General features: G+C 42.4%; 1 protein-coding gene across 2 annotated transcripts in view; it reads left to right on the top strand.

Moving 5' to 3' along the window:
- shisa10.1 (shisa family member 10, tandem duplicate 1) overlaps positions 1-2165 on the top strand; it is an 82300-nt gene extending 80135 nt beyond the window's left edge. For both annotated transcript variants that reach the window (XM_060835507.1, XM_060835508.1), the window contains one exon: positions 369-2165. In XM_060835507.1, the coding sequence (XP_060691490.1) occupies positions 369-514 (146 nt within the window). In that variant the 3' untranslated portion in view covers positions 515-2165. The remainder of the gene's footprint in view (positions 1-368) is intronic.
- Positions 2166-24865: the final 22700 nt, after the last annotated feature.

Genomic DNA, 24865 nt, shown 5'->3' with positions numbered 1-24865 from the left:
TAAAAGTGGGGAGTGCAATGGGTTGCTCAATTACCAGGAATGGAAATGAGTAACTGCTCGTCAACTCGACAGTAATGCCACCTTCAAAAGTAGAGGAAAGTGTTGAGGACAATCCGACTGCGAGCAGATGGAACAATGATGGACAATAGTCAGTCTGCTGGAACTGGTGCTTAAAATACAAGCCGTTCTTACCTTTTAAGCGGTTAGAAGCAAGGAAAAGAAGTAAAGGATTGTGGGAACACATGGGGTCGGGATGAGGATAGACAGCTTCACTGTTTGTTTGTTCAGGATCCCTGTGTAACTTTAACAGAGAAATGTGTAAATGTCTTTACACTCTGCACTAATGATCTATTCTGTTTTAATTTCAGCTAGTGCAAATGTGCCTTATCCAGGACAGCCACCATACAATCCCGCTGCACAGCCTCCATATAATCCCGCTGCACAGCCACCATACAATCCCGCTGCACAGCCACCATACAATCCTGCCTATGGAACTCCAGAGAAGTCACATTAATAAACATGTGGCTGTGTCTGTTGTCAAGTACATTAACTGATTTATCTTAGCCTGTTACTATTTTGTACAAGATGAATGCTGGAAAGGAATTAACTTGTAAGAATTTCAGATATGTTCAGCAGTTAACTGTAAATTACTTGCTTTCAAAAGAGTTTATTTTTTTGTCCACCCCCACTTCAGTTCTTTAACTGAGGAGATATGAAATTTATTTTACCTTGGATATCTTCATTTTTTTTTCCAACTCTTCTTGACAGATGGAGCACAATTTTCTTTTTGAATATACAAAACAAAAATATTTGCTTTAAGCTACGTTTCAATGCGAACATAGGTGTTTTGATATCTGCCTAATTTCCCCTTCTATGAAGGCTACCACTTCCTTGCTTGCAGTTAAATAAATGTTTTTCATGTGTGGCTGTTTTTTTGGATCCTTTTTCGAAAAGGAAATAAAAATATGCTGTATCTTGTTAGCTGCCCTTCCTTCAAGGGTTTTTGGCTATAAACCGAGTGCAGAGATAAATCCCAGGTGTTTCATTGATAATGCCAGCAATTGTCATGAATTTTTTACTCCTGAAATATCACGAATCTGATGACTTTTTTTTAAAAACACAAGAAATGGGAAACAAAGTATTTATAGCTTTCTTTTATCCTTTGTTATTTTATCTCTACCCTCCCTTTCATGACCTACTTTGATTTTGCCTTCAACTATCTGGCACAACTTTAATCAGAGACTGAACTAAAGAACAGTTATCGTTTGTAAGAATTCTCTGCTTTTTCACATCTCGGGCTTTGGGGGGTCTTTCTTCACCCCCTCCTCCTAGGAGAAGGACCCAAACAGTTGTTGGTCCAGTTTCTGAAAGTGAAGACAAATGGGCACATGCAGTACATTATAAAAAGTAAAACTGACTGAGGATCAGGTCTGTTGCCTTACCCAGCGCACTGTCATGTAGTTCTGGAATCCCAGTTGTTTCCATGCAAGAACTGAAGGGAAGTAAAAGAAGCAATCTCAATGATGTAAAGACCAGTAGTACTGCTAGCAGCGTGCTGCAATGGAGCATCAGAAAAGCCTTTCACCCAAGGGAGCATGATGAACTGCAGAGGAAAGAAGGAATTAAAATCATTCCAAGTGAATAAAGACAATAACCTCATGAACTGTTTTCACGGTTTGTTTTAACATTATGACTTATAAACAGGAATGTTTGAAGATTTTACTGAAGAGATGTGTTAATATGCAGCTACACCAATGTCAAGGTAACTGCTTTGACCCCCCACCCAACCAATGTAATTAGATTGTGAAATTCACTAAATACAAGTTTAAATCAGCTGAGTACAGCATGTGTGCTGCCAAAAGCCACACTGTCCTCCCTATTTGCTCGACCACTTTAAATTACCTTCCTCCTCCATCCTCCTGTACTTCCATCCAGCATTCTGAGACTGAGAGTGAGCACTTTGCTGTCATTTGCTTTATAATTATTTTGTAACTGTTGTCGAATGAGTTTTTTTAAAACTCATACATTTTGATTTTGTTGCATTTATCAGGGGCAATTGGTTTAGTTCAGATGCTACAGTATCATTTGAAAAATATACATTACATTTAATGTTAATATTAGAATGGTTGTATTGTACAATAAAGTCAACATGTTCTTTCCAAGTACTATGAGTTTATCAATTGTTTTAAAGCTGTAATTGAATCAGCTGTAGGAAATTTGTACAAAACTTCTTTTTTTGTATCTTTTAAACTGGGGCCATTAGTATTAATATGGGCTTTCCCAGTTGGTTTTCTATATTTCATTAGTATTAAATATTCCAAGGATGGATATCAGATTTTGAGAACTAGGTAAAAACACTGATTCCATGTCCTGCATTAATCACAAACTAATTTTTTTTTGAGTTCTTATACCATCCTCCTTGTAGCTTCTCTTAACTATACTGTCGAGTAGTCATAGAATCCCTACAGTGTGGAAGCAGGCCATTCAGCCCATTGAGTCCACACTAACTCTCCGAAGACCATCCAATCCCACCCAGACCCAACCCTGCATTTCCCATGGCTAATCCACCTAGCCTCTACATCTTTGAACTCTGGGAGGAAACTGGAGCACCCAGAAGAAACCCATAAAGACACAGAGAATATTGCAAACTCCACACAGGCAATCACCCAAGGCTGGAATCAAACCCAGGACGCTGGCGCTGTGAGACAGCAGTGCTAACCACTGAGCCACCATGCCTCCCTGCTGAGGATCTGTCCCACTCCTTGATAGAAATACTCACCCTGACTGCTTAACCAGCAAACAAAGTATTAAACGCATGATAAAAACAAAATACAATGGATACTGGAGCATTATACTATAGGCTGGAAATGCTCAGAGCAGAGAGGCAACTGCTCAGAGAAATGGCCAACGTTTCAGATGCATGACCTTTCATTGGAGTGAGAAAAGATTGCTGGTTCACTATTCCTCCCATTATGGATTCAACTGTTAGCCACAACCAGAGGAAAACCCCTGGTAAAAATGATCCTCTGGAATTTTTCTTAAGACCACTCTAGGTTGTAGTCCATGCTTGCAAACCGTACTAGCAACTAGCCATGATATTTAGGCGAGTATCCATAATCTCCAACATATGACCTACAAACCTGTTCTTCATTGTGCTTGCATTCTTCAGTAGGATTATTCTCTGTTCACCCAAAATTCTTTAAACAAGTCTGAGAAACCATTTTAATTCAGTCAGCCTGCATTGGATACTGAAATGGCTTCTAAGAGATTAATCAGTGGTTTTTCAACTGACAAGTCTGACTCAGCCTCCTTCAATGGAAATAATCTAGCAATGTTGAGCAGCAATGAAGTATCATTTTGTATTGTTTTGGATAGCAAATGCAATTGATAGACCTGAGTGTTGCTCAATACCAGTAGTATGAATATAGGATATACAATTAGTGTACAAGTTCCATTTTTATGGTACTGAGGTGACAAACCAGAACCTCAACAAACTAAATCTGATATCAAGCTACAGAATGCAATATTACAACAAATGATCAAAGCTTGGTTGCAGCAGTAGGTTTTAGTGAATGCGCTAGAAGATAAAAGTGTGAAGGAGACGTTTAGGGAGCAAATTCCAGAGTTCAAGGTTTGGAAGGTAAAGCCTCTTAAAAATAGCCGTTTTAAAACCAGGTATTACAAAACCCCAAAATTGGAGGAGTGCAGAGTTCATAGGGTAATTGAACTGGGGGAGGGGTATGGTAGGTTGAGGCCATGGATGAATTTGGAAAATGATTTACTGATTTAAGTGATTAGCCATGTTAGATTTTCTGTGAAATTATAGGTGGGGCTACTTAGTTTCTGTAGGGTTCAGAGATCTGTACAGAACCTTGATGTGGTGAGCCAAATCTAGTTGCTGAGATTCTGGGCTATGAAGCAGTGCATTAAAAAACAGCTTGTTACCACTTATCGAATAAGTGTAAAAACAAAATACACATTTATTAACCCCACCACCACCACCTTTTATAACATGGGTGATTTTTAACTCCAATTTTGGTGTCTTGTGATAGCACAGTTTCAAACAATTCTGTTAATTCTGTTTTTGGAAACCACTTCTCGATGTCAAGCTCTGAAATTTGTTCCCTAAACTTCTCCATCTCTCTTTATTTTTTACAATGTATTTTCACTTAAATGAAGATTTAATGATTTGAATTTGTCTAAATTATTAACGTGCGCCTGGGAGTAGAATTAATCTGGATTTTCAAATTTGTTTCTAAAGTATTATTTAATGAATTCTTGCATTTCATCCAAACTGGAAGGTTTAGAGAGTGATGTCTGAATTTGGAATAAAATTTGCCACATACTCACCACTGCCCAGTGTCTCTGTAATAGTGTTGAGTCTTTTTCATTTCTGTCAAGTGAAAGACATATTCTACTGTATAAGTGTGGAAAGTTTACATGTTCACAATCAACTGGGTCCTCCACACCTCAGAGTCATAATATTAATTTGAAATCTACAAATACTCTTTTTGAAATGTTGTCTTACTCAGACTCCTTGTGGAAATTGAACCAAATTACATCTGTTTCAAGTTTTGGCTGTTGGTTTTTCTACCATGTGCTGCAAGTTAGCAGCAATAAGTTTATCACTTCTTGATAAGTCTTCATTCATTCATAATGGGATACCAGTTTGATTATAACAGTACTGATCATTTTGGACATTATGTAATCCTTATTCATCACACTATGCTTTCCTTAGCCTGGAAAAAATTCATTGAGATTAATGTTACTCCAACAGAACTGTCGGAAATATAGATTTAATTTGTTTAGTTAGTACCTGCTTGATCACTAAACTCGAACAAATTAATTGAAACCAAAGGAGAATTAATATTGGTGTAACTGTCTTCAACTTAATTCTAATTAATATTGTGAAGATATTATTAAAAGGTGGTAAGTGTGTTTGGTAAATTGCTGATTTTTAATGGAATATTGTAATCAGTCATGGGATTTATTTTACCTTTGTGCTGTTCACCTGGTCTGGATGTAAATTGATTCACTAGTTGGTGCATTGTCAGCAAACATAATGGATCTTTTAAACTCCCCATAGCTTTGCCCTCAATAACTTACTTATATTAAATGTCACAGTGGTAGAATAGAGAACTAATGTGGTAAAAATGTGCTTTTGGAATGAAGAGCTTTGCAGTGCATATACTGTGTGTTACTTCTGAGCTGATGTTGACAGTTTATACCATGGCAAATTATATTACTCTGCACCCAAGCAATCTTTAGCAGAGTAAAAAAGTTACTTTATACGGTTAAAGGAATCTGTTCTTGGACCTTAACTGTTGAGAATAGAAAGCAATCTATAACATAACTGACTGACACTATGCTGCATCTCTCCTCTTGCTAGACTCTGTATCCTTTCGATGAGCAGAGCTGATCCCAGAAGCACATCTGTGCTGGTACAGCTTCAGTGCTGCCCACAGTGAATGTTTGGTATTAACCAACACACAATTCCTATCTTTTAAGAATTTTCTTCCTTTTATCATCATTGTACCATTCATTATTTTTAGAATTGATTATTCCAAATTGAGGAGATGAAATAGAAATAAACCAGGAATTGGCTTCGAGATCAGAGGGGTTCTGGACTGTATTACTGACTGCCATAGAAGATGTTGACCCTGTTTCACTATAAGAGGAGTATGCAGTAGTTCTTGATGGGCAGGAATAGTATTTGGACTGATTTCAATTACATGAAGTGGTTGAAGAGAATTTTAGAGTATTTTTTTCCTGTAGATTAGATTGGATTAAGATTTTAGATTAAATTATGTACGGTGTGGAAACAGGCTCTTCGGTCCAACCAGTCCATACCGACCCTCCAAAGAGTAACCCACCCAGACCCATTTCCATCTGACTAATGCACCTAACACAAGAGGCAATTTTGCATGGCCAGTTGACCTGCACATCTTTGGACTGTGGGAGGGAACCGGAGTACCTGGGGGAAACCCATGCAGACACTGGAAGAATGTGCAAAGTCCACACAGACCAGAGGCTGGAATCTAATCTGGCACCCTGTTGCTGTGAGGCAGCAGTGCTAACCACTGAGCCACCATGCCTTGTATTAGATTATCTACCCAGGAGATTGCTAAACCATAAGGTACGGACATGGCAGCAGTTATGGAGGATTGTTGGAAATTTTGGTCATATTCTGTCCATTGAGTTTTGTAGCATACTATGCCTCACTCATTTTACTCATTCCACTCATTCCTGATGAAGGGCTCTGGCCCAAAACGTCGAATTTCCTGTTCCTTGGATGCTGCCTGACCTGCTGTGCTTTAACCAGCAACACATTTTCAGCTTCACTCATTTTACTCTACATACTGGTATTATACACACATGTTTACCCAGATTAAGACTGACTTGGTACTGAACTGAAAGTTTAGTGGGATATGGGCCAAATGCTGGCAAATGCGACAAGATTTACATTGGATATCTTGTCGACTTAGATTGATGGGACTGAAGGGTCTGTTTCTGTGCTGTATATCTCTGTCGTTTATTTTCAATTCCATGATTTCTATATTAACCTCTTATTGCCTCATACTATGCTCTCCCTCTCTTGTTAATCAGTCCTATAACATGCCTTCACAGACCTTTTCTCTGTACTTTCCTAGCTGAGCCTTTGCAGCACTTGTTCTTGCATAAGAAACCTCAAGTGACAACAGTTAGAATGTTGTGAAAGAGGCATAATTAGAGAAACAGTAAAAATTCGAATATCTGTTGTATCTACCTGCAAATTTCCTTTAACCAGACCATTTGTATATTTCTGTGGCTGAGTTGAAAAGATTTACATTGTTATAGCACCTTTTCTTGACCATATTTTGATCCCCAAGTTCACAACACTTAGTTGGGAAAGTATTTCCAGGCCAGCTGAAATAGCTCAGTGAAGAGAGTATTAAAGTGCCTGGTTCAGTTCTGTTTAGAGTCATAGAGATGTACAGCACCGAACAGACCCTTCAGTCCAACCAGTCCATGCTGACCAGATATCCCAACCCAATCTAGTCCCACCTGCCAGCACCCGGTCCATATCCCTCCAAACCCTTCCTATCCATATACACATCCAAATGCCTTTTAAATGTTGCAATTGTACCAGCCTCCACCATTCCCTCTGGCAGCTCATTCCATACACGTACCACCCTCTGTGTGAAAAAGTTGCCCTGTAGGTCTCTTTTATATATTTCCCCTCTCACCCTAAACTTATGCTCTCTACTTCTGGACTTCCCCACCCCAGGGAAAAGACTTTGTCGATTAATCCTATCTATTCCCCTGATAATTTTGTAAACCTCTATAAGGTCACCCCTCAGCCTCCGATGCTCCAGGAAAAACAACCCCAGCCTGTTCAGCCTCTCCCTATAGCTCAAATCCTCCAACCCTGGCAACATCCTTGTAAATCTTTTCTGAACCCTTTCAAGTTTCACAACATCTTTCTGATAGGAAGGAGACCAGAACTGCGTACAATATTCCAACAGCAGCCTAACCAATGTCCTGTACAGACGCAAGATGACCTCCCAACATTTGTACTCAATACTCTGACCAATAAAGGAAAGCATACCAAACGTCGTCTTCACTATCCTATCTACCTGTGACTCCACCTTCAAGGAGCTACGAACCTACACTCCAAGGTCTCTTTGTTCAGCAACACTCCCTAGGACCTTATCATTAAGTGTATAAGTCCTGCTATGATTTGCTTTCCCAAAATGCAGCACCTCACATTTATCTAAATTAAACTCCATCTGCCACTTCTCAGCTCATTGGCCCATCTGGTCCAGATCCTGTTGTAATCTGAGGTAACCCTCTTCGCTGTCCACTACACCTCCAATTTTGGAGTCATCTGCAAACTTACTAACCATACCTCTTAAGCTCATGTCCAAATCATTTATATAAATGACAAAAAGTAGAGGACCCAGCACCGATTCTTGTAGCACTCCACTAGTCACAGGCCTCCAGTCTGAAAAACAATCCTCCACCATCACCCTCTGTCTTCTACCTTTGAGCCAGTTCTGTATCCAAATGGCTAGTTCTCCCTGTATTCAGTGAGATCTAACCTTGCTAACCGGTCTCGAACGCCTTACTGAAGTCTATATAGAACACAGCTACTGCTCTGCTCTCATCAATCCTCTTTGTTACTTCACACAATCAAGTTTATGAGACATGATTTCCCACGCACAAAGCCATGTTGACTATCCCTAATCAGTCCTTGTCTTTCCAAATACATGTCCCTCAGGATTCCCTCCAACAACTTGCCCACCACCGACATCAGGCTCACCAGTCTATCGTTCCCCGGCTTGTCCTTACCACCCTTCTTAAACAATGGCACCATGTTAGCCAACCTCCAATCTTCCAGCACCTCACCTGTGACTATCGATGATACAAATATCTCAGCAAGGGGCACAGCAATCACTTCTCTAGCTTCCCACAGAGTTCTAGGTTACACCTGATCAGGTCCTGGGGATTTATCCACTTTTATGCATTTCAAGACATCCAGCACTTCTTCCTCTGTAATATGGACATTTTTCAAGCTGTCACCATCTATTTCTCTACAGTCTATATCTTCCCTGACCTCTTCCACAGTAAATACTGATGCAAAATACTCATTTAGTATCTCCCTCATTTTCTGTGGCTCCACACAAAGGCCGCCTTGCTGATCTTTGAGGGGCCCTATTCTCTCCCTAGTTACCCTTTTGTCCTTAATGTATTTGTAAAAATCCTTTGGATTCTCCTTAATTTTATTTGCCAAAGCTATCGCATGTCCCCTTTTTGCCCTCCTGATTTCCTTCTTAAGTATACTCCTACTGCCTTTATACTCTCAGGATTCACTCGATCTATCCAGTCTATACCTGACGAATGCTTCCATCTTTTTCTTAACCAAACGCTCAATTTCTTTAGTCATCTAGCATTCCCTATGCCTACCAGCCTTTCCTTTCACCCTAAGAGGAATATGCTTTCTCTTGATTCTTGTTATCTCATTTCAGAAGGCTTCCCATTTTCCCGTCATACCTTTACCTGCGAACATCTGCCCCCAATCAGCTTTTGAAAGTTCTTGCCTAATGCTGTCAAAGTTGACCTTTTTCCAAGTTATAACTTCCTTTTCCATCACTGTTTTAAAACTAATAGAATTATGGTCACTGGCCCTAAAGTGCTCTCCCACTGTCACCTCCGTCATCTGACCTGCCTTATTTCCCAAGAGTAGGGCAAGCTTTGCACCTTCTCTTGTAGGTACATCCACATACTGAATCAGAAAGTTTTCTTGTACACTCATAACAAATTTCTCTCCTTCTAAACCTTTACACTATGGCAGTCCCAGTCTATGTTTGGAAAGTTAAACTGCCATAACCACTATTATTCTTACAGATAGCTGAGATCACCTTACAAATTTATTTCTCAATTTCCCTCTGACTATTAGGGAGTCTATAATACAATCCCAATAAGGTGATCGCCCCTTTCTTATTTCTTAGTTCCAACCAAATAACTTCCTTGGATGTATTTCTGGGAATATCATCCTTCAGTACAGCTGTAATTCTATCCCTTATCAAAAATGCCATTCCCCCTTCTCTCTCGCCTCCTTTTTCTTGGAAGTGAATGTGTCTCTTTTGACTCCACTGATGCCACAATCTCTCTTTTCGTTTCTCTAATTTGTGGGCTCAGCTGTCTTTTTTATTGTCCTTCTGGTGGGTTCATGTATGTCCTGTTTTGAAATAATCAAAAATGTACAATAAATATTCAAGCAAAAGGACAGCGTAGCGGCTCAGTGGTTAGTACTGCTGTCTCAGCACCAGGGTCCCAGGTTCAAATCCATCCTTGATGACTGTATGGAGTTTGCGCATTCTTCCTGTGTCTGTGTGCGTTTCCTCCCACAGTCCAAAGATGTGCAGATTAGGTGGATTGGTCATGCTAAATTGGCCAGTGTCCAGGGATGTGCAGGTCAGGTGGATTGGCTAAGAGAAATGCAAGGATACATGGATAGAGTAAGGGGTGAGCCTAGATGGAATGTTCTTCAGGGGTCAGTATGGGCTTGATCGGCCGAATGGTCTCTCCCACACTGTAGGCATTCTATGAAACCACTAGACTTGGAAGAGGTGGCAGAATTAAGGGAAAGGAAAGTTTGGCTCCACATACCTGTGCTGTAATTCCAGACCATCTTCAACAAAGGTCTTTTACTGCTGTTAATTGGCTACCCACTACTAATGGGTAGTGTCCAAAATGTTCTGGAATGGAGCAATAAACTGAAATTTCGAATGTGTCTACCTCCACTTTCACTGCTCCAAAGCCTAAAGATTCTGATGAATGTATTTTGAGGGATTGGATATTTTATTGAATTCTCAGGGTTTAATATAGTTACCTGAAATGTACTGCCTCCTCTTCCCAAGGCGTAGCCACTTTGATACACTTGTTGCAGTACTGTATATTGGTAAATGAGCACTCAAGACAAGACATTAGGAGGCTACAGACTAATATTTTTAATCAGTGAACCATACAATACAGAAGGATACCATTCAGTACATCATGCCCATGATGTTTAAATTGTCCACTCATAGAATCATAGGGATGTACAGCACAGAAACAGACACTTCGGTCCAACCCGTCCATGCCAATCAGATATCCCAACCCAATCTAGTTCCCCCCCTGCCAGCACCTGGCCCATATCCCTCCAAACCCTTCCTATTCATATATCCATCCAAATGCCTTTTAAATGTTGCAATTGTACCAGCCTCCACCACATCCTCTGGCAGCTTTTCTCTAAAGCCCTGTTGCTTCATATATAGCAAACCATTTTTGAAAGTTTGCTACTGAATCTGTTTCCAATTGAGGTGGTGCATTCCAGATTGCGACATCACTGCATTTTTTTTACCAATTATCTTAAACCTTTCTTCTTTGTTTCTCACTGACTGCTCTGTCTTCCCTGACAGAAAAGTAGCCAATCAATTTTCATCACTCTGCATTGAATCATGTGTTGCTCTGAAGAGAATCAGCTTCTGTCTCTCTACGTAACTGCATATGTGGGTTACTGCTGTTAACTATTACACATAACTGGAATAAAATATTGGTGCTGGGACCATTTCCAGAGCCAGGGTACTGAAAGAAGATGTGGTGGCTCACCCTTTAACTTTGAGGAACTCTTAATTTTCAGCATTGTTTGTGTAAAGGAAGTGCATCCAGTGTCAGGTACAGTACAACGATGAATACAATCAGGAAATTTGCAACTTTAACATAAATATTTGTAAGTTTCAAAACAAAATAAAATGCAGCACCTAGGTGACAGATTTAATGATGAAGCGTTGAATTGTTTTAATTATTGACCAATAAACTTCAGAAAAGCTATCTGCCACCAGTGAAGCTATTGACAGCATCTGGTTTTGATTTTCCCAGCTGTAATGTTACCCAGAGGCTCGATCGGAAAATACTTTGCATACTATAACTACTTAGTATGCACTACGTGTTGTATCTGACCTTTACTGAATCGCTGGAGAGTGCACTGTGTGGAAAAACACAAGGGTGGTGCAAACCTCTCATTTTGTGAATGATCAGTTTGTTGCTCCCTCTGTTGGTCTGTTGGGTGGTGGCAGAGATGTCACACTTTGTTCAAGGAGTCATTGGACAATCATCAAACATTTAGCATGCAAATAATTCGGATGCACCTTTACAGAATAGAAACGAAAGGTGTACTGCACTCTTCAGCGTCATGGAGTTAATTAAATTCTCAATAATTGATATGCCGTTACTATGGTAATTTTCAGTTTTGTGTATTGTGGTCAGAAATGATAGAGAATCCAATGTTCTTTCTGCCAATTGGATCAAGTAGGAATCTCTCCACATTTGGTGTCTGTATAAATTGGAAGGATTTACCAGGAGATACTTGATCTGTTTGGCTGCATTTTTCTTGACATCAAGCCCTGGTAGGCAGATTCTTCCTCAGACGGACAGACATGGCCATGTGATCCATTGCACTGTCGGATCTCCTGGCATATTGTAAATAGAATAGAATCCCTATATGTCGAAACAGGCCTTCAGCCCAACTAGTCCACACTGACCTTCCAAAGAGTAACTCACTCAGACCTGTTCCCCAACCTTATTACTCTACATTTACCTCTGACTGATGTACCTGAACTAAACATCCCAGAATACTACAGGCAACTTAGCATAGCAAATTCACCTAAGCTGCACATCTTTGGACTGTGGGATGAAACCAGAGCACCTAGAGGAAACCCTGGCTGCAGACACGTGGAGAATGTGCAAACTCCACACAGGCAGTTGCCCAAGGGTGGTTTCAAACGTAGGTCCCTGGTGCTGTGAGGTAGCAGTGCTAACCACCGAGTCATCACGCTGCCTTATATTTTGAACATGGCATGACAAATGTTTGCAGCAGTAAGACTTGAACCCAGACATTCTGGCTCAGAGAGAGGGACATTTACCAATGCACCACACCAACTCTTTCTGGTCTATTGCTGACTGGGTATTTAATGCAGCAAATTCCTATAAATACAGCTATCAAACAAGCCAGTACTGTCCCTACAGAATAGGAATTGTCAATCAAGCAATCATGCAGAGGTTCTGAATCCAACATGTTTAAAGAGCCAAATTTCTCATTTTGAATTTTGTACTTACTTTAAAATGCCCCTGATGTCACCAGCATGATTTATGATTGTGAAACAATACACCATTGTACTAATGGGTGACACCTCCTCCACCTTAATCCTCAACACCAGTACCCTACAAGCTTGTGTACTTAGTCCCCTACCATACTTATACACTCACAACTGTGGCCAATTTCTGCCACAGCTCAATATACAAGTTTGCCGATGACACCACCATTGCAGGCCAGATCTTAAGCAACAATGAGATAGCGAGAGAAAATAGATTGAGTGCTAGTGCCGTGGATGTAAAGACTACAATCTCTCCATCAGTGGTTCACCAACTCCCAGCCCAACTGTTTATTTTGTTGCTCTGTGGGTCTCTGAACCATATGTGTATTGGTTGTGAATGATGGTGCTCTTTTTTTTAGTGACTTGAAGAATCTTTTGTGTTTCTGGTTGCACTTCATCCCCACGCTCTTAATATTTGGACATCTGGTGAGAAGGGAAGTGGGCAGAAAGGAGGACCTCACCGTGGGCCTGTCCCGGCTGGGTATAAACATCTCCAGGCAGCATGCTGTGGAAAGGATCATCTCTGCTGACAGTCTACCCCTCTTCCATGGTTACGTTTGTGCCCGGGTGTCCTTGGGAGAAGGAGCACACAATGTCCATAAATGCCTTTAGAGAGAGTGGGAGCAGCATAAGGGATGTGTGTCATCTTCCACAACTACACTGGCACCACCCCCCACCTTTTCCTCCGCTACATCGATGACTGTATTGGCGCTGCCTCGTGCTCCCACGAGGAGGTTGAACAGTTCATCAACTTTACTAACACCTTCCATCCCGACCTGAAATTCACCTGGACTGTCTCAGACTCCTCCCTCCCCTTCCTAGACCTTTCCATTTCTATCTCGGGCGACCGACTCAACACAGACATCTATTATAAACCGACTGACTCCCACAGCTACCTGGACTACACCTCCTCCCACCCTGCCCCCTGTAAAAATGCCATCCCATATTCCCAATTCCTTCGTCTCTGCCGCATCTGCTCCCAGGAGGACCAATTCCAACACCGCACAGCCCAGATGGCCTCCTTCTTCAAGGACCGCAGATTCCCCCCAGACGTGATCGACGATGCCCTCCACCGCATCTCCTCCACTTCCCGCTCCTCCGCCCTTGAGCCCCGCTCCTTCAACCGCCACCAAGACAGAACCCCACTGGTTCTCACCTACCACCCCACCAACCTCCGCATAAAACGTATCATCCGCCGCCATTTCCACCACCTCCAAACGGACCCCACCACCAAGGATATATTTCCCTCCCCTCCCCTATCAGCGTTCCGCAAGGACCACTCCCTTCGTGACTCCCTCGTCAGATCCACACCCCCCACCAACCCAACCTCCACCCCCGGCACCTTCCCCTGCAACCGCAGGAAATGTAAAACTTGCACCCACACCTCCACACTCACTTCCCTCCAAGGCCCCAAGGGATCCTTCCATATCCACCACAAGTTCACCTGTACCTCCACACACATCATCTATTGCATCCGCTGCACCCGATGTGGCCTCCTCTATATTGGTGAGACAGGCCGCTTACTTGCGGAACGCTTCAGAGAACACCTCCGGGCCGCCCGAACCAACCAACCCAATCACCCCGTGGCTCAACACTTTAACTCTCCCTCCCACTCCACCGAGGACATGCAGGTCCTTGGACTCCTCCACCGGCAGAACACAACTACACGATGGCTGGAGGAGGAGCGCCTCATCTTCCGCCTGGGAACCCTCCAACCACAAGGTATGAATTCAGATTTCTCCGGCTTCCTCATTTCCCCTCCCCCACCTTGTCTCAGTCGGTTCCCTCAACTCAGCACCGCCCTCCTAACCTGCAATCCTCTTCCTGACCTCTCCGCCCCCACCCCACTCCGGCCTATCACCCTCACCTTGACCTCCTTCCACCTATCCCACCTCCATCGCCCCTCCCCCTAGTCCCTCCTCCCTACCTTTTATCTTAGCCTGCTTGGCTCTCTCTCTCTTATTCCTGATGAAGGGCTTATGCTCGAAACGTCGAATTCTCTATTCCTGAGATGCTGCCTGGCCTGCTGTGCTTTGACCAGCAACACATTTGCAGCTGTGATCTCCAGCATCTGCAGACCTCATTTTTTACTCTGTGTTTTATCTCCCCCTTCCAACTGCATTGATCTAGTCTCTTCCCTCTCTCCTTCCTTCCCCACTCACATTTGATGGTTTGAATTGCCCTTAATAGGCTTTGCATTGAAATACCTAATCGGCTGCATGGGTGTTTTACTGGTGTTTATTAGTGTTTAAAAAAGAAAACAACAAAGAAAAGTCAATGATTTTGGTTGTGTCAATGTCACTCAGTTGTATGTGACAGCACTTTTGAGAATAAAAAGGAATAGAAGCAGCTCATGGGACTCTTATGGTGCAGTGATAGTCTCCCTGCCTCGGAGTCAGAATGCATAGGTTCAAATCCCATCTTCTCCAGAGATTTGTAACAGCATCTGTGAGCAGGTTGATTTAAAAATATCTAGAAGCAACTTCATGTGATTATATAATAGTTGCTGGTGTGCCCTGCAATGCAAATCAAAAAGTGTGTTGATGGAAAAGCACAGCTGGTCAGGCAGCATCCGAGGAGGAGGGGAAGGGGGCCGACAGAGAAATGTGGGGGTGGGGTGTGAGGATAGGGTGAAGGTAGCAGGGAAGGCAATAGATTGATGCAGGTGGGGATGATAGTGATAGGTCAGAGGGGAGGTGGGAAGGATGATGGACAGGTAGGACAGTTCAAGAGGGCTGGGTTGTAGGGTTGGATCTGGGATGAGGTGGGGGGGGAGAAAGGAGATAAGGAAACTGGTGAATTCGACGTTGATGCCATGTGGTTGGAGGGTCCCAGGGCAGAAGATGAGGCATTCTTCCTCCAGTTGTTGTGTGGCTTGGATTTGGCAGTGGAGGCGGCCCAGGACTTGCATGTTCTTGTCAGAGTGGGAGAGGGAGTTGAAGTTGTCAGCCACAGGGTGGTGCTTGTGTTCCAGAGATGTTCCCTGAAATGTTTTGAAATTTGGCATTTGTCTCCCCAATGTAAAAGAGACCATGTCAAGTGCAATGGACACAGTCGATGGAGGTGCAGGAAAATTGCTGCCAGATGTGAAAGGGTCCTTTGGGGCCTTAGATGGAGGTGAAGGGGGTATTGTGGGTGCAGGTTTTACACCTCATGGGGTGGCAAGGGAAGGTAGGTTGGTGGGAGGCATAGACCTAATGAGGGAGTCACGGAGAAAATGATCTCTGCGGAGTGCATTTGGGCTGGGGAGTGGTTGGGGGGATGTCCCTCAGTTGTGGTGAGGTCTGACTGTAGGTGGCGGCAATGGCGAAGGATAATGTACAGTATCCGGAAATTAGTGGGGTGGAAGGTGAGGACCAGAGGCTTCTGTCGTTGTGGTTGGAGGGGTGGGGATCAAGGACAGAGGAATATAAAATTCTGTCCTATGCTTCAGATCAAGAACTTTTATCAGGACGTATTCAGATTCCCAGCATCAGCAAGATTTCCCGAAGAAAGCTGTCAGTACAGAGGAAACTGGGTTGAGAATGCCAAAGGGCAAAATCACAGTAACTGAATAATAATGACTCACAGGGAGTGAGTATGAGGAAACATCCTGTGTTGTGAATACAGAGGGTACATGCAGGGGCATGTGGTAAATGAAAATTCTGACTGGTTTGCCTGTTTAATTCTTTGGACTATTTCCAGGCTGCTGTAATTAATCTGTTCGAATATCCCATACACACTGACATCTGTGAAAACTCATTCAGGACTGAGCCTGTTTAGTAATTTAGCTCATTACAACAGTGTCTGGCAGGGCTGATAACACCTCCCTGCTGAAGTGAGACACATCAACTTATCCAATGACAATAAAAGGATTCATTTCTGTCTTGGGGCATGCTATCCTGGATTACTTCATGTGAGCAATAAGATTTCAGTTGAGAGGGAATAATGGTTAATCCACGGCATATAGTTTATTGCATTGGGAGTGAATGGTTAAAAAAAAAAGTTATCAGGCACCAAATGACGGCCTCAACTTCCAAAAGCAGCTTGATCAATGTTGGCACAATATTGAACATCATAGGCCAACATGGGGCTTTGGAGACCAGCCTAGGAGTTGGGTTGTTACATATTGTGTTGTCTGTAAACAGTCAGGAACTAAACAACTAGGAACCAATTAGAACATGCAGGTGGCCCAGGAGACCACATTCATGGCTGCACTTGACAGGCATGTATCATGGAAGTAAATGGTGCACTAGGAACAACCTAGCTCTCAATGCCAGCAAAACGAAGGAATTTCAGTGGGATGTTATTCATGCGCTGCACCCCCCCCCCCCCCCCCCCCCAACCCCCAACCAGCACAGTGATGGAACGAGTGGAGAATGTCAAGCTCCTGGGAGTGGTCATCCACAACAAGCTTTCCTGGACTCTTCATGTGGACTCACTGGTTACAAAGGCCCAACAATATCTCTTCTTCCTCAGGCAGGGGAGGAGATTTCGCATTCTGTCTGGATGTAGGGCAATCGGAAACGGTCACAGAGAGCGGTGAGCTCGGCCCGGACAATCACAAACCTCCCATCTGCAGAATCTATCTACCAGGCCCACTGTCAAGGAAAGGCCGCTAGCATCCTTAAAGATCCATCTCGCCCTGGCAATGTTTTTCTATAACCTCTACCATCAGGGAGAAGGTACAGAAGTCTGAACACATGCACCAGCCAGTTTTAGAAACAGTTTCTACCCTACTGTTGCTAGAATACTGAATGGACTCAAACTCTTAACATTCAACTGTACCTGGGCTTTTGTTTTTACCACTGTTTACCTGTTATTTACTTACCTATGCTACTTAACTATGTGATCTGCCTGTATTGCTCACAAGACAAAGCTTTTCACTTTGCCTCGGTACATGTTCCATTCCGTTCCATTCAACAATGTAGCATGGCGAATCTTAAACAAAAATGTTTCTCATTTTTGATCATTTCAAACTTCTGGGAGTGAAAAAAGAACCAGGATTTGGGAGGAGGAAAGCAGGCTGTCAAACTCTCATTTTTGCAAGCTCTGAAGAGTACTCCTTAACCTTTTCTAGTTCCCTTTTGAATGAGTTGTCAAGTAACACTACTATTCGGAGAGCCTGACGTACACAGTAGTAGCGGCTGGGCACTCCAAAAGCACAAGCCCTGCCAAAGGTAACTTTTTACTCAATAAGACTGGTCAGCTTTACCCCACAATAGTAAAGGTTCTGCAGCCCTGTTTCAGTCCAGCAACACCAATGCATGCCTGCCCTTCCCCACCCAACAAATTAATATGGTTAATAAAAGCAGAAATCATTAGCAGGTCAGGTAGCAACTGTTGAGAGGGAAACAATATCAATGTTTCAGGCTGTTTGGAACTAGCAGGGGTTAGAGCCGTAACAAGTTTAAGCAAGTGCTGAGGCAAGAAACTGGGAGAGAGGGGGAGAGGAAAATAGCAAAGGTTAATGATTGGAGAGAAGAGAAATTAAATGAAAACAAGGGGTGAGCATTTAAGGTAAAAGACTGGGAAGGAATGAGGTGTGGGGTGGGGGGGGCGGGGGGGTGAAGGTGGTGGTGTGTGTGTACTTGTACAGAAAGGTGAGGTAGGTAGTTGAGTTGGGGGTGATTGAGGACTGTAGCCCAGGAAGGAAATCAAGTCTTTGGGATTCTAAAAGAGGAGGGGATATGTTGGGAGTGATATTGTGCTAAGGAAATAGTGGAAGTGATGCATTATGTGTGAAAGCTGGGAGACTGGCAGATGAGAATCAAGGAGCCCTAACAGTGTTTTGGGAGAGTCCGGATGGGGGTGAGAGACGAATTGTGGGAAAAGAGTCATGTTTGATGAAGATCCTTAATTGAGGAAAAAAGAAAGCTACATCACAGGCACTGGGAATAAAGTGATATCATTGGATTAGATGCAACAGAGATGGAGAAACTGGGAGAAAGGTGTATAGTCCTTACAAGTAATAAGGAGAAGGAAGTACAATCAAGGCAGCTGAGAGAGTCAGAGGCTTATAATGTATTGGCTACCCAGAGAAAAGGAAGGGAAGAGCCAAAGATGAAACATGTGAAGGGAGGAACTTGAAAATAAAGTTGGTGATATTTTCCAATTCAGGACTATTAGCAATACAATTGTCAGTATAGCAGAAAAATTACTGAGACAAAGGGAGTAAACTGGACTAGAACAAAGAATGTTCCATCAATCCTCTGAAAAGGCAGAAAGAGCAAATATCCATGTAGATTCTCTTAGGAAATCTTCTGTTTGAAAAGGGAGTAGAGACAAAAGAAGAAATTCTCCATTCTGAGAACAAGTGCAAGCAGGCAGAGATGGGTGATGGTTAGATCTCCAGTAATCGAAGAGGTCAAGAGACTTTGGACCATCTTGGTGACATTGAGGATGTGGAGAGATTGGATGACCATGGTGAGGAGGTGACAGGAGTATGATATATGATATAGGAAATGAAAGGGTTAATTTGAACAAACCTGAAACTCTACCTACTCAGATACACAACACAACTACTGGTTGAAGCATCAGTTGGTTTGGAAAGTCAGCATTTTGTGCTGAGATTCGTGACACGCTACTGGAAAACCCCTAGATTAGGAAAGGAAGAAAGATTGTGGCAGTGTTCTACCTAAGGTACCCAGGACTTACCATGATGTTTACAATACAAGAATCCATGAAAGGTATCATAAAAGTTGCAGATGTAGGAAGTCAGGCTAGATAAGGGGAAAAAAAAACAGATTCAGTGGGGTAGGTACAGATAGAAACAATAGGATAACCAGGACTGGTCTATTTGTGGATTTTGGAAGGCAGTACAGAAGCAGTGTTTGGAATTGGTAGATTATGAATTTGGAGATCATAAGTGGAACATCTCCATAGGATCAGAAACCCATGACTATCCATGAAATGTTGGCTTGATATTCAGTGGTAGGATCATGGAATAGCAAAGGTAGGAAGTCAGAAGAGGAGAACAGATATTGTGGCTAAAAGAATTAACTTAACCAGAATGAATATACTGAGTGCAGAAGCAGTTTTGTCCTTGCGATCTCCACTCATTGTGATCAGAGATATGTTCATTAACAAAAGCCAAATAATTAGTCTATGGCTGTTGCACTTTGACCACTCTCAGAATGACATCACACAGAGAAGACAGAACCGAGCTGTGCTGTTGGCTGCTGTCTGTGTGATGCTTCATCAGAAGACGACCAAATGACGTGCTCAAACATATGCAGATACTGCAGACATTCATTGATGGAACATTTCAAGCAGTAGTGTTACTCACTTCGTAACTTTAAATAAATTCCAGATTCACTTCAAAAGCGTCCAGAAATGCCCAGTTGGTCTACAAGCTGTTAGCATTAGAGCAGCTTTTCAGAGGTGATTAATATTTAAAAACCTGCAACTATCTTCCATCGAATGCTGCCCAGATTAAGTTAAAAGTCAGAGTGCCATAGGATCATTCAACACAGAAACAGATGCTTCAGTCCAAATAGTCCATGCTGACCATGTTCCCAAACCAAACTAATCCCATTTGCCTGCCTTTGGCCCATATCCCTTCAAACCTTTCCCGTTCATGTACTTATCCAAATGTCTTTTCAATGTTGTAACCATACCTGCATCCAACACTTGTTCAAGTCATAGAGCTGTACAGCATGGAAACAGACCTTTCAGTCCAACTCGTCTATGCCGACCAGATATCCCAACCCAATCCAGTCCCACCTTCCAGCACCCGGCCCATATCCCTCCAAACCCTTCCTATTCATATACCAATCCAGAAGCCTTTCAAATGTTGCAATTGTACTAGACTCCACCACTTCCTCTGGCAGCTCATTCTGCACATGCACTACCCTCTGCATGAAAACGTTGCCCCTTAGGTCTCTTTTATATCTTTCCCCTCTCACCCTAAACCTGTGCCCTCTACTTCTGGACCCCCCCCCACCCCAGGGAAAAGACTTTGTCTATTTTCCTCATGATAATCATGCCCCTCATGATTTTATAAACCTCTATAAAGTCACCCCTCAACCTCCAACACTCCAGGGAAAACAGCCCTAGCCTATTCAACCACTCCCTATAGCTCAAATCTTCCAACCCTGGCAAAATCTTTATAAATCTTTTCTGAACCCTTTCAAGTTTCACAATATCCTTCCTAAAGGAAGGCGACCAGAATTGCAAGCAATATTCCAACAGTAGCCTAATCAGCGTTCTATACAGCCACAACATGACATCCCAACTCCTGTACCCAATACTCTGACCAATAAAGGAAAGCATACCAAACACCTTCTTCATTATCCTATCTACCTATGACTCTACTTTCAAGGAGTTATGAACCTGCACTCCAAGGTCTTTTTGTTCAGCAACACTAAGGTTTGCTTTCCCAAAATGCAGCACCTCACATTTATCTGAACTAAACTCCTTCTGCCACTCCTCAGCACATTGGCTCATCTGATCATGATCCCCTGCTATCCAAGGTAACCTTCTTCACTGTCCCCTACACCTCCAATTTTCTGACAGTTCATTTCACAAACAAACTACTCTGAGTAAATTGTTGCCCCTCATTTTCTTTTAAAACCTTTCTCCTCTCACCTTAAAAATATGTCCCTTAGTTTTGAACTCCACCATTCTTGGGAAAAGAACCTGGATGTAGGTTTGCTCACTGAGCTAGAAGGTTCATTGCCAGATATTTCATCACCCTACTGGATAACATCTTCATTAGGCCTCAGGCAAAGCACTGCTGAAAATTCCTGCTTTGTATTTATATGTTTGGGGTTCTTTGGGTTGGTGATGTCATTTCCTGTGCTGATGTTATTTCCTGTGGTGAAGTCACTTCCTGTTCCTTTTCTCAAGGGGTGCTGGATGGGATCTAACTCAATATGCTTGTTGATAGAGTTTTGCTTGGAATGTCATGCTTCTGGGATTCTAGTGTGTAAGTTTGTTTGGCTTGTCCTGGGATGGATGTATTGTCCCAGTTGAAGTGGTGTCCTTCCTCATCCGTATGTGAGGATGCTAGTGAGAGAGGGTCATGTCTTTTTGTGGCTAATTGGTGTTCATGTATCCTGGTGGCTAGTTTTCTGCCTGTTTGTCCAATGTAGTGTTTGTTACAATCCTTGCATGGTATTTTGTAAATGATGTTAGTTTTGCTTGTTGTCTGTATAGGGTCATAGAGTCATAGAGATGCACAGCACAGAAACAGACCCTTAGGTCCAACTCATCCATGCCAACTAGATATCCCAACCTAATCTAGTGCCATTTGCCAGCACCCAGCCCATATCCCTCTAACCTTTTCTATTCATGTACCCATCCAGATGCCTTTTAAATGCTGTAATTGCATTGGATTCCACCACTTCCTCTGGCAGCTCATTTCATATATGCACCTCCCTCTGCGTGAAAACGTTACCCCTTTGGTCCCTTTATATCTTTCCCCTCTCACACTAATCCTATGCTCTCTGGTTCTGGACTCTTTCAAGTTCTTTAGCTGCTGTTTTGGTGTGTTGGTGGGTTTGTGAGCTACCATCATGCCAAAAGGTCTGAGTAGTCTGGCAGTCATTTCCAAGATGTCTTTGATGTAGGGCTAGTGTTTCTGGATGTGTTTTGTCTGCTTGTTTGGGTTTGTTACTGAGAAATTGGTGGACTGTGTTCATTGGGTACACACTTTCCTCTGCTCTGCATAGTTCCTCTGTGCTGGAGTGTGTGTTGGCTCATTGAAATAATGTTCTGATGCAGCTTCGTTTGTGGGTGTTGGGATGATTGCTTCTGTAGTTCAATATTTGGTCTGTATGTGTTGTTTTCCTGTAGACGCTGGTTTGAAGTTCTCCATTGGCATTCGCTCTACTGTGACATCTAGAAATGGCAGTTTGTAGTTGTTTTTCTCATCTTTTAGTGAATTTTATACTAGTAAGGGTATTATTGATGGTCTTGAAGGTTTCCTCTAATTTGTTTTGTTTAGTGATGACAAAGGTGTCATCCACGTAGTGGACCCAAAGTTTAGATTGGATGGTGGCAGAGCTCTTTGTTCAAGTCTCTGCATTACTGCCTCTGCTAAGAACCCTGATATCAGAGATCCCATGAGTGTTCCGTTGGTTTGTCTGTAGGTTTTGTTGTTGAAGGTGAATTGGGTGGTAAGGCATAGGTCCAGTAGCTTGATAATACTGTCCTTGTTGATGAAGTTAGTAGTGTTCGCTGTATATGTCTTTGGGTCTACTAATAGTTCTAATAGTCAGTGTTTTCTTAGCCAGGTTAATGTTGATTGATGTAAACAAGGCTGTTACATCAAAGGAGGCCATTATTTCATCCTCTTCTATCTTAGTGTCTTTGGTTTTCAGGAATTCTTGGGTGGAGTGGATGGAATGGTGTGAGCCTTCCAGGAAGTGTTTTAGTCTTTAGTGTAGCTCCTTGGCCAGTCTGTAAGTTGTGGTCCAGCTTGCGAGACTATGGGTCTGAGGTGGGGCTCCTGGTTCTTGAATTTTGGGTAATCCGTAGAAGTATGTTGTGTTGGATCCCTCTGGTATCATTTTTTGGATGTCAGTTTTATTTATTTCTCCAAGTTTCTGAGGTATTTTTGAGTATGGCTGTGATTCGGTTCTCTGGTGGTCGGGTCGGGTCTATTGCCACTTGTTGGTAAGTGTTGGTATCTGTGAGTAGTGCGTTCACTTTTTCAATGTAGTCTCTTCAATTTAGAATGACTGTCAGGCGTCCTTTGTCTGTAGGTAGGACAACAACGTTTTTTTTTAGTCTTTCTAGTGCTTTCCTCTCTAGTGTATTGAGTGTGTTTCCTTCCTTTTTCTGCTTAATGTTGGTGCAACTACCTGTCTGATGGTTTGCTGGGTTTCTTCTGTGAGTTGGTTGTCTTTTATTGTTGTTTCAAATGCTGCTAAGAAATCTTTCTTGTCTGCATCCTGGCAGTTGTAATTTAATCTCTTACTAAGATGGCCTTTTCAGTGTCTGTTAAGGATCGGACAGATAAGTTTTTTTTTAATCCATGTTTGTGTTGTCAGCATTGTTACTTTGTGTAAGTTTGTCTAGTTTTTTCTCTGCAGGTCTAGTTTTTTCCATTTTCCGTGTTTGTTGCTGTCTAATATCTGTGGCTTGTTGTACTGTCTCTGTCCATTCATGGTCTGTTGCATGAACGAGTAAAGTTGTTCGGTGCAAAATTTCCCGATTGTATTCAGAGTCTCTTGTGTGCATCATTAATCATTTCTCTAAGCATTCTGTGGCCATTTTGCTCTGCTATACTTTTGGCTAGTGGAGTGGTAAGGGGAAGTTTGTATTTAAGGCATTTAGGTAGTACCTGTTTCTTTAGGCATTCATGCAGGAAGTACAGCTGTTCGCAGGTGGCACTCTGTCGGATGGCATTGGTTTCCCATTTTGGGCCATTTTTAGCACTAGTGTTAATGAGTTTTGAGAAGATTTGTAGCTCAGGTTGAGGTTTTGGGTGTAGGTTTGCTCGCTGAGCTGGAAGGTTCAGGCAATAGGTTCATGAATGGAGAAACAGCAAAATCAACTTCACTGCGAAGTTAGTGAACTTACAATAGAGGTCTGTGAAATAGTGAAAGACCTCTGCTAAGCATGGTCTTGTTATCCTGTATTATACCATGACCTCAAAAATGTAGAAATTTTGGATAATTTAAAGAAGATAAAATGACGACTCTAAAAGCAGTGGAACAGTTCCTTGAAATAGCAAAGACAAAGAAATGAGACACAATATAACAGATCTAAACTACGCAGTTAGTTATACATTGTTTTTCAGCCACCCATTTATGTCCCATTCTGAACCGAAGGAAATGAAGATTCCTTTTCTGCCTTTATTAAGGAAGGATGTGAAGTTCTTTAATGTATTGCCACTGCCTCTTTTCTGGGTTGCAGGTTGGTTGTTAATGCATTGCATAACCACTGGAGGGCTCCCTCTTCAACATTATGATAAATTTATTTGGCTCTCATTCGTTTTGCTAACCCTTGGGCATCTTTCTGTCAGCTCATGGACAGGATTCTTATACTTCCTCACAGGTGATGAGTTTCGGCAATAAATATTTCTAGTATAAGCACTGGAGATTACTGCAGGGTAATTTTAAACACTGCATGATGGTTGATGGAGGGCTGGATCAGGAAGGGCAGTTACATTTAAAGAAGTGGAAAACTTGACCCCAGCCTGCTATACCATAGAAACATTGAAGAAGTGGGATCACTTGGCCCCTTTAGCCTGCTCCTCC

The sequence above is a fragment of the Hemiscyllium ocellatum genome, chromosome 14, assembly GCF_020745735.1.
Source record: "Hemiscyllium ocellatum isolate sHemOce1 chromosome 14, sHemOce1.pat.X.cur, whole genome shotgun sequence".
NCBI classification, from domain to species: Eukaryota; Metazoa; Chordata; class Chondrichthyes; order Orectolobiformes; family Hemiscylliidae; genus Hemiscyllium; species Hemiscyllium ocellatum.
Note: the sequence above shows the minus strand (reverse complement) of the source record. Positions and strands in the feature narration are given on the sequence as shown.